Source organism: Cupressus sempervirens, chromosome 6, assembly GCF_028749045.1.
Source record: "Cupressus sempervirens isolate cs-2001-9-10 chromosome 6, ASM2874904v1, whole genome shotgun sequence".
In the NCBI taxonomy this organism is placed as follows: domain Eukaryota; kingdom Viridiplantae; phylum Streptophyta; class Pinopsida; order Cupressales; family Cupressaceae; genus Cupressus; species Cupressus sempervirens.
In genome coordinates this window covers 654,432,058-654,443,210 of record NC_143123.1, presented here as the reverse complement: position 1 = coordinate 654,443,210, position 11,153 = coordinate 654,432,058, and the positions used below count along the sequence as shown (strand labels likewise).

At 35.8% G+C, this 11,153-nt stretch overlaps 1 protein-coding gene across 1 annotated transcript in view; it reads right to left on the bottom strand.

The window, feature by feature from the left end:
* Nucleotides 1-819: 819 nt before the first annotated feature.
* Nucleotides 820-11,153, bottom strand: part of MEE12 (maternal effect embryo arrest 12) — a 63,106-nt gene continuing 52,772 nt past the window's right edge. The window contains exon 4 of the mRNA XM_089789241.1: nucleotides 820-2,115. Coding sequence (XP_089645367.1) covers nucleotides 1,591-2,115 — 525 coding nt within the window. The 3' untranslated portion in view covers nucleotides 820-1,590. The remainder of the gene's footprint in view (nucleotides 2,116-11,153) is intronic.

The window sequence follows — 11,153 nt, the reverse complement described above, 5'->3', positions numbered from 1 at the left end:
CAACTCTCAGTCCCACATATCTATTTTACAGGGAGTTTGTTACATGGGATTAATGACACGTGTTCCTCTACCATGATCAAAATATGTTTGCAGTAATTACATGTGTATGCTCATCTATACTCAATAGTAATAAATGTGAGGATATACACATTTCTTTGTACAAGAAACTATGATAAAATTTATGTCAATATTCTGACTATAGTTATACCAGTTTGAAATTTTCATTATAGCTTATCACATGAAACTAATTCAAAACAGACGTAACTTTTCACTCAATTGCACTTGCTGAATAAGTGAATCTTTCAAAAATAAGAAGTATTATATATGAATGCATGTAAGTCTGTATGTTGCTATTTCTGATTTAACTAACATTGCTGACCTGTTATGCATGAAAAATCAAATACAGATGTGTGTGTGTCAACTTCTAATTCAGCTTGCATCACAGAGCTGCTTAACCATAAATGCTAACAAAATCAGAAATAGCAACATTATCCTCCCATGCATTTTCTCACAGGATTGTAGTATATTATTGTGCTTATTATAATTGGAATCAATGTAGACAATTTAATTAATTTATAGCAATAGGGAAAGAGTAGGCTGATAAAAACAGTTGTAAATTTTGTGAAAGTATGCAACATGCACGTGGCATGAGTACTGTTTGAAAATATGTCACTAAGAAAATATACATATAACTCTTGTAAAGGGCATATGATCACCTTGACCAAGTGCCTTGGGGATATGCAGTTTCATCAGATGTAATGATTGCAGGATATACATAAAAAGAATCTGATTGGAGGATTTTGGAAACTTAAAAACAAATGCAAACAGAAAAACTCAATTACACTATATTTGTGTATTTATGAATATGTACATGCATACATTTGTCAATACTCATATATATACCTATTCACTTTCTAGACCAACACGTGCACACAAGTGTAAGCCAAGAATGTCATTTGTGTTAGATTTTGAAATTCACCAACGAAGGCATCAACAAATTTCCTGGACCATTGTCCTTTCTGCCACTCCATTTTCACCTTTTCAAATTTTCTTTCAAAATCCCTGCAATATGATAATGGATGACAACCAAATTGCATGCTATGAATATTTCAAGTTATCCCTGATCATACATGTGTCCTCGAGGAAAAATAATAATTCAATTTAGCCAGTAACGATGCTAACAAAGTCTTAACAAATATAACCAGCCATATCCTCTATCCTAATGAACTACACAAAGAATCTCAGTTTGTGTAGGATCCTGAAGTACACCAACGAAGGCATAATTAGACTTTCTGGAGATCATAATCTTCTTGCCACGAGATTTTAGCTTTCACAGATTTTCCTTCAAGATCCCTTCAATACGATCTTCAATGAAACAAAGTGCTTTTTCTATTTTCAATATACATTGATGTAGAACAAACGCATTCACTTTGATAATCCTTGCACAAGCACGAAGCAAAATGTAGTAATCTGCATGCATGACAATATGAGATTTCCCACTCTTAACTTTCTAGGATCCTGAAATACACTAACGAAGGTGTCATTAGACTTTCTGGAGATCATAGTCTTCTTGCCACTAAATTTTAGCTTTCATAAGTTTTCCTTCAAAATCCCTGCAATACGTTCTTCAATGGAACCAAGTTCTTTTTCAATTTTCAATATACATCGATGTAGAACAAATGCATTCACTTTGATAACCCTTGCACAAGCACGAAGCAAAATGTAGTAATCTGCATGTATGCCAATATGAGATTTCTCACCCGTAACTTTCTTCTTCATGTAACTCATATAAGAGTCAGGAGGACAACTTCTCAATGGAGGAACATATTGGAACCCATCTTGTTCCATATCATAAATAATATGTCCCAACCTATTGCCTCCAGTAACTTTGAATTTAAGTGATCCCTCCAAAGGAGTCTCCTCAGAATTTGTAGCAATATCTTCTTCTGACATTTGGATTTCAGAGTTCTGTCCTGTCATATTGGAAATATTTGTGCAATCATTTCCACATAAACTTGCATTATCTTTATGCACACTCTGTGGTATGTTTTCATGTCTTGTATTGGGAAGACACGAGTCAATGAGAGGGTCTCCCACAGCATTCAGATCAAGGTCCTGCAAAAGAATGAACAAACAGAGTTAGGATGGACATAGATTGTCATCTCCATTCAACAAGTATGTTTCCACTAAATGGATTTTGACATTGAGAAATTTAAAGAATTTAGAACCTAAACTCCTTATCATTAATAACAGCTAATAGTAGAGGAAAACAAAAAAATATTTCCAGCATCTGCGTGAAAGTAACAAACCAACTTACTAACAATAATTATCATAAAATTGCCCTAGGTATCAAAGCAAGAATGCAGTGTAGTTCCATCTAACATTGGCTGGCCATTATTAAGGCTTCAACCCACGGCAGGTGATACACTGGTAAAATATCAGGGCCAACTGGCACATCTGCCAATGAATCAAGGTTCTTTGTAGCCTACAAGTATACTAGAGGTTAAGGAATATAGTACATATATTGCAATCTGGGATTGTGTTCAAAATACAAGTAGTTTAAGTATGACTATAGAATGAACCAAGGAAACGTATGACTATAGAATGAACCAAGGAAACTAAGGCCTAGACCAGCAAGTATACAGTGCAGCATCAGAGAGATCGTGCTGAACTAGGATACATTCCAAACTCAAGAATATGTTCCTCAAAAGGAAGGGCAAACCAATGGACTAAGAAAGGTGTCAGAAAGAGAGTTCAGAAAATGTCAAATAATAATCCCAGGAAAATAAGGGTAAAGCAATGAACGAATGCATGTTTGCGTGAACAGAATGGATAGCCCAAAAAGGCAATCTTAATGTGAAACATCAAAGATGAATGCCAAACTGACGCAAGATCTAATTTACAGAGGGGATCCATTGATGTTCAGATCAAAGCACACAAAGATATTGGCAAAGTCAAGATACACACAAAATCATGCTAACAAATACAAGTAACAAAACTAAGAGAAAAGCATAACTATCTGCCAAATAGTCAGAATGCCAAGTTCTGCTTACAATAGAGCTCCCACTGAACATAATGTCATTTATAAATTCTCAGGGAAAAAAAAGACATCAGATAAGATCTGGAAACTGTGATCGACTCTAGCATAGAGCCATAGTGTCAACCATAATTTGCAAACTCTGTGAGTACTCTATATTTTGTTGAGCGTGTTTTCACATGTTTGATTCTTGCATTTTTACAGGCACAAAAAAACATGGGTAAAAATATTGACACATGCAAAACATTGGTTAAAATGTGTTTTTCGCACATTTTTGCCATAATACCATACATGTCCTTTTTTGTGATGTTGGTTTTCAAATTAATACATTTAGTAATTGAGTCTACAAAAAAATGTTTCTTTAAGTGACTTTAATTTTTAGTACTTTCTAAGTTGCTGAGTTCTGCCAAATTTTTCTCAAGTATTTGTCGAGTTTTTTCCTAGTTGAGAATTTTGGACTTGACCAGTAATCTCAGAGTCCGAGTCTGTGAACTATGGTGTCAACAACCTCAGACTCAAGCTCAACATATATACCATCAAAAAGCTTAGGAGATGATGTGCAACTTTTCTCTTGAAATGGACTGGTGCTTTAGGCACCTCTTCTTCCATCTTCGCTGACTTGTACTGTGTTCACTCATAAAGGTTGATAAAACATCATTTCGTTTTCAGCAAATCCTCTCATAATTTATATAGATTTATTTCCATTTTCAACAAAGCCTATAATCAGGTCCATAAAAACATAGAAGATGGGAAGCAAATAAGGTGGTCAACTGTCTTGTGGTAATGAACCTTTTTTGTTCTCTATGAGCAAGCACAGGTACTTAGAATTTATATCCATTTAGAACAGAGTAACTGTTAAGGAAAATAGGATCAGATTTAACACCCTTTTTTTATTTTTATATATATCTCTTGTTGTGATGGATGCACTCTAACTTGAATCTCCTTGTTGATGTGATTGACCAAATTCTTCTTGCAGGTTTGTACAGGCAATTTGGCTGCCAACCTGTAAGTATATTTTTGTGATTACCTTTAATATAAAACGCAAATTTAAGTGTTAAGAGATCTCTGTAACTTGTAATAGCACTGCTTTATTTCTGTGTTTCAAATTGCAGCAATCTGATTGTATATATGTGTGGTAAGAAGGCATGTCCCATGTGGGGACATGTCTCTATGTGGCCCTGCCCCATGGAGGGATAGGTCCCTACATGGCCCAATGCCACCGATTCATGACAATAATGATCATTAAGGTGTTCATTCCATCATATAGTAATCACTGTTGTTAAGCAATCCCAAGAATATGATCTGCCTCTTATGATTATGTCAATCAGTAATTGCAATAACCAATCTGTATGATAATTGTTCCACACAGATTTATTATTATCCATCCAATAAGATTTGTATTATTGATCAATAGCCATTGATTAATAATCATTAGATGATGTTAACATAGCACAAATGATGTGTGTGTGTGTTGATTAATAATCATCAGATGATGTTAACATAATACAAATGATGTGTGTGTGTGTGTGTGTGAATTATCTAATTATTATTGATCAGAGATAATAATGTTTAACTGGTAAACATAATGACTGATTAAAACAGTTTATCTCTTGATCAAGCCAGGGCTGATTGTTTGTAAGATCGACACACTGTACTCACAAGCAATGAGAGAGAAATATCATCTCAATATGATATTCTAGAGAATGGTCTGATTAATAACATAGATCCATCATTTAGATGTTACCTTACGGTATAATCAGAAGTATGGTACATTCATGAATATCAACCATAAGATATTCACCGTACTTATATCTTCCTCAGTATGTGCACTAGCATAAAGTCTCATGATGTCTACTGAAGGAGATATCTGAACAGGGTGTCTCCAATGATACTACATCTCATAGTATCCACAATGCCAATTCTCAATAGTATAACTTGTAGTATGAACACTACTTAGTTAGTTACATTAGAGATAAGCACTATCATGACCTCCATAGACATCATCCATCCAACATCCATCATGATAGCAGGTTAAAGTATTGATAAGATCAACACCTTACAATAGTAACCATAATGTTTCTACAAAATCAGGTGGTAACTCACATGATAAGAAAAGAGTATAAACATAGATATTACTCATCATTAAAATTTATTTGAGAGAGTCTTAGAAAATACAATTACATTTTTACCATACCAAATTTATCTCTGAAGTGATCCACTTTTAATTTGAGTGAGGCCTGGTTAAAGTGTCAGCAGTTTGATCATCCATGCCAATGTATCTGAATTGTATGAAATCTCTTTCCACCACGTCATTGATATAATGTTATGCGATCTCAATGTGCTTCGATTTGTTATGAAATATTGGATTCACTGAAAGTTTTGTACCACTTTGATTATCACAGTGTATAATTGTGGGGTCCATGGATTGTCCAAATAATCCTACCATTAGTTTCCTCAACCATACTGCTTCTCAAGAACCCAATAATGCTGTAATGTACTCAGCTTCCATAGAGATTTGTGCAACTAAAGATTGCTTTCTATTTAACTAGGATATCATGGCAGATCCTAAGCTGAAACAACAATCTAAGGTACTTTCTCAATCAACAAAACTACCAGCCAAATCTGAGTCAGAATATCCATGTAAATGTATATCTACATTATCATATTTTAGTCCCAGTCCAATAGTTCCGTGTAGACACCTCATAATATGTTTTGTTGCTACAAGGTGTATTCCTTGGGTTCACACATGAATTGAGTGAGAGCGTTTGTTTCATAACAAATGTTTGGCTTCATATTCACCAAATACATCAAGGATCCAATTATCTGTCAATAGAGTAAAGTTCCACGTAGATACCTCATAATACGTCTTGCTGCTACAAGGTGTATATTCCTGGGTTCACACTTGAACTGACTGAGATTGTTTGTTTCATAAAAAATGTTTGGCCTTGTATTCACTAAATACGTCAAGGATCCAATTATCTGTCGATAGAGAGTAGGTTGAGCTAATTTTGACTCAGGGGCTGCATCTTTATATTTATGTAAATTTGTTTCCATGGACGTAGACATAGGTTTGTTGTTCATCATTCCAAATCTGTTTAGAATATCAATAGTGTATTTCCCTTGATTTAGAATGATAAAAATTTCTTCTTTCCATACTTCTAATCCCGGGAAGTAATGCAGGAGACCTGGGTCCTTCATATTAAATTCAAAAGCAAGATCTTGATTGCATTTCATGATGAGACGATCTTCACATGTGATAAGTAAATCATCAACATTAAGAACGAGGATTAACATATCACCATTTGTTACCTTGAAATAGAGGTTCGTATCTGCTTCATTTTTTGGAGAATCCCAACATGTGAGATAATTGTCTATCCTTTCATAACATGTAATGTCCCCATTTTTACCAGCAACAGATTTTGAGAGATTAGCCTATTGTTGTGATCCTCGTAGGCTAATTATTGTGGATGGAAGGTCCCCTGAGGTAGAGGCTTGGCTATGTGAGGGTCTTGTCTTCTTCACAATTCAATATATTCCATTTTGGTCTTCGTTTGGGCTTACTTTCATGCACCTTCTATTTTTGGCAAGTCTAGTGATGATTGAGATGAACCCTTTCTATTTTAGGAAAGTACATTTGGTCACATGGGGAAATAATAAGTATGACTCCTGTTTCAGATGACATATTTAAAGGATAAGTATTTTGGGAGTTATTTTTATTTTAGTGGTCAGATTATTATTAAATCATTAAATAAGAGCTTCTAATTGAGAGGTGTATTGCTGAGGCTCTTTAATAAAAAGTGTGAGGAAGAAGCCAAGTTGCACTATAAAAGAGACTTCATAGAGAATAACAATTCATTCTTGCCTATTGATTTTTATTACGTTGTGAATTTGCTAAAGGGTTTCTACAAGGGTTTGTGAGGAATGGTTCTTCTGTGTTGTTACACTTTGAGCCATTGAAACACATGGTAAATTGTGTTGAATTTTAAATTTAATTTACTATCAAATAGTGTTGTTGTATAGCAATTTGATAATTGTTTAGTCTGAAAATTGGTGTCCAAAGAGGGTTTCATATGCAAGGTTAAAATCATTGCTGAAGCTGAAGACTGATGGAGGAATTCATTCATCTATTTGGGGGTTTGTTCATGTGGTTAATTGCTGCAACATCTGAAACAGTGTTTGGTATTTACTTCATCAATTGAGGGTTCGAAAGAAATTGGTTTGGCAGCTAGCAAAGGTTGTGATCCCTTCCTAAGAGGTAACGGAAGGAAATAAGGTAGCTGGGCATAGTAGCAGCAGCTATACATAGACTACGATAAGGAACTCAAGGCAGCGATTCTAGTCTAAAGGCCACATTGGGAGTTCCTTTTTGCATCATATTATGCGAGCTGAAAGTGGTGTTTCATTCTTCTAGCCATGCCAGCGATCAGCCTCGGGTTACATTGTTTAAAATTAAATATATGTAGAGGCATCGTATCGTTCGTTGTAAATAGTTAGATTTGAAATAAGGAGTTACAAGGTTGCAGAACAACTGTTTAATGAAATGCCAAGTTGTAGTTATATGTGTTTCAGTTATGCTGAATCAACTAGTATGCATGCCAAGTGTTTGTAGAAATGCTTAGTGGTTGTAGGTGCATAATGGGATGTGTGCCAATTCGTCATTATGTCTATTGGCTGTAATAGTTAATTTCAGCAATGCAAATGTTTGCCTAAGGTTAAAAACAGTTAAATATCATTTCTATAACAACCTTGCATTGTCAAAAGCATTCATTAACTCATTTGCAGCCTGCAAACTAAAATTACACAATCTGAAAAATTAAAGTTCAGCAAGATAAAGCTTGCATGCAAAGTGTTTCACGAAATGTCAAACATCTAAAAAACGATCCTTATCACTGTGAAGAACTCCAATCGGTTCCAACTCCAACAACATCAAATTACTTCACTTTGAGAACACTATTTCATCAAACACTTTGCATGCAAGTTTTATTTTGTTTTACTTCATTTTCAGATTGTGTTCTTTAAGTTTGTAGGCTGTAAATAAAGTTATTGAATGCTTTTGACAATGCACGGTAGTTATAGAAATCATTTAATAGTTGTTTCCAACCTTTGGCAAACATCTACATTACGAAAATTAACTATTACAGCCAATAGACATAATGGCAAATGCTTGCCACACTCCCAATATGCAGCCACTAAACATTTCTTCAAACACTTCGCACACATACATAATTGAAACACATATAACTACAGCTTGGCATTTCATCAAACAGTTGTTGTACAACCTTGTAACCCCTTATTTCAAATCCAAACGTTTACAATGAACAATACGATGCATCAACATATATTTAATTTTAAACAATGTAACCTGAGGTCGATCGCTGACATGGCTGGAAGAAAGAAACACCACTTTCAGCTCACAAAATATAATGCAAAAAAGAGCTCCCAATGTGGCCTTTGGACTAAAAACAATAACTTGAGTTCCTTATATATATAGCTGCTGCTTCGGCCAGTGTTCGCTGCCAAAACAATTTCTTTTCAACCCTTAATTGATGAAGTAAATACCAAACGCTGCTTCAGTTGTTGCAGCGATTAACAGCAGGATTAAATGCCCAAATAGATGAATGAATTCCTTCACTGTTCTTCGGCTTCAGCAGTGATTTTTCCCTTGCATATGAAACCCTCTTTGTGTTGGGAGGTTGGTGCCTCCATCCCAAGGTTGGTGCCTCCGTCCCCTCTAAGTGAAGGTACCATTCAGCATAGACCGATGGATTTGTGATTGTGCTTAACTGCCTCCTATGGATCCTTGTCTCTAGCTGATTAAACACATACATCTGTGATACCAATGACATATTCCATACACCAAGATATCAAATCTATCCTATCACCTTGTGAATCAGATATCGATGTTCATAAAGACCTCATTCTCATGAAGTATCCTTCCCAAAATAACCAGCAACCCTATCAAATACATCAAGCACTTACTTGGCCCTTTGTTCCAACAGCAAAATATATCAGATACACAACTTTAAGGGGATGTAAATGGGTCTTAGTTCTTTGTCCCTAAACCACATAAGATTGCAGATTATAGAGATAAGAGATGAGAATCAGAATGAAACTAAGAGATTCCTGCTCATCTGTATTCATTTCTTTGAAACTATACATTCGGATGCATGTAAAACAACTCACAAAACCACTAAATAGATCAAAACTAGCTATATTATCTTCACTACTGCTATTCATATTAGAGAAATATGTTAAAGAACATGGTACCACAGTGATGAAAACACATCAAAACTGGAACCCTAGTCTCACAAATTTGAGAAAACTCAAGATTGAAACACACATGGTATCACAACAATGAGAAATTTTCTCCAAAACTGGAACCCTTACAATGAATCAGAAAGAGAGAGATATAGGAGAAGAATGAAATCCCGGATCTGATCTGGAAGTGACATGTGTCCACTTGAATCTTCATTCTTTGCAGTTGTAAAACATCTCTCCTCTTTCTACCCCTGAAATCTGATTTGGTTTTCATCATTGTTTTGTAACAAACCCGAAATATCTCTTCCTCAATGATGAAAAGCCTTGTGTTATTAAAATACCCGAAATGCATAATGAAATGCTAATAATATCTTGATTCAACTATCTTAGAGGTGACGAAACTTTACCCTACTGCATTTTTACTGTCTTTTACACACATTCAGTTCATCACCTTGCTAGAAAACAAATCTGATCTTCAATACTTGAATGTGGTTGCAAACTGGGTATCTGGGACAAAACCTCATATAACCTGAGTAGATGGCTTCCTGTGCAAAAACAAACTCTAAAAACGGAAAGTTCGTTCGCTCCCAGTTCCGACGATATATAATATCGCTATATTTGCTCACCAAAAACACCCAAAATCCCATTTTGAAAAACATTCCCCTATTATAGCTCTGTGATCTGCACTTGCCTTTTAAAATTTTATGCAAAAATTCAAAAATAACCTATAGTTCACACTTTAAGTTATATCCTTTTTGAATTTAAAAATTTTTTGCATGTGATTATTTCAAAACACTTAAAAAATCACTTTTAAATCATTTTTTATTTTCTGCCTTACCCCTGAATCCGAGTCAACCAAGTTTGACATTTTCTGCCACGTGGCAGTACGCCATTGGTCGGCGTCTACCACGTCATCATCCATCCGAGTGCCACGTGGCACCTTCTGACTGGTCGACATGTCACCGCCATGTGTTAGCTTCTCATTGGCTCTCCGTACCGCCCTGTCATCAATGTGTCATCCGCTAACTATACCTACTACATCACCGTTGACCAAGGCCCACTACCATGTGTCAACTAGGCGCATTCCCATATTACAGTCAACAGTTGCTGATTGTGCATGCAGGGATGCGCCTTTGCGACACGTGTCCCCCATGCCACGTCTGTCAATACAAGATTCGTTGTTCTGGCGCCACGTGTCGACGATTTTTTATTTGTTCGGACTCCACATCATTTGATGACATCAACATGTTCAAAATTTTGGCATAGTCGCCTCCAGCTCACCATGGGCCCGCACGATCATTCCTCACATCTCAAAAGGCATTGTCAATGTGGAATTAAACACTTCTTATTTTCCTTTGACTGTGAGCGTACATGCATTTTAGGGAAGGAAAAGGTAGCGATGTCGACGAATTAAACCTCTTTCAAATGCTCGAGATGCTTCCATTTCAAAACGTTTCTTTTCTTCTCTACAAATGTTAGAAGCTGAAGAGTTTGTTCTTTCCTTTGCATCTTCCTGCGCAATAGACACGCCTTTCCTTGCTTAAACATATCTTCATTAGTGTACTTTGAATGGCAATGATGACGACAGTAGAGAGAAAAAATTCCTTCAAAAGTATCCAACATCTATCCCAAATGCCTATCGCTGTTGGCATTGTCCCACTTGCTATCTTCATTCGTCTTGCTTGATTGCTTATCCTTCAAATACCTTCCATCTACACCGCTATGCCACTCCAGTCGTGGATTGCTCTACATCTTCCCGTGGAGCTCTTTCTTCAACGCAAAACAAAATGAACCCTGCAATGCATACAAGTTGTTGCGCCCTAGCAAACTCGTTCCAACCATCAATCACAGTTGCTAT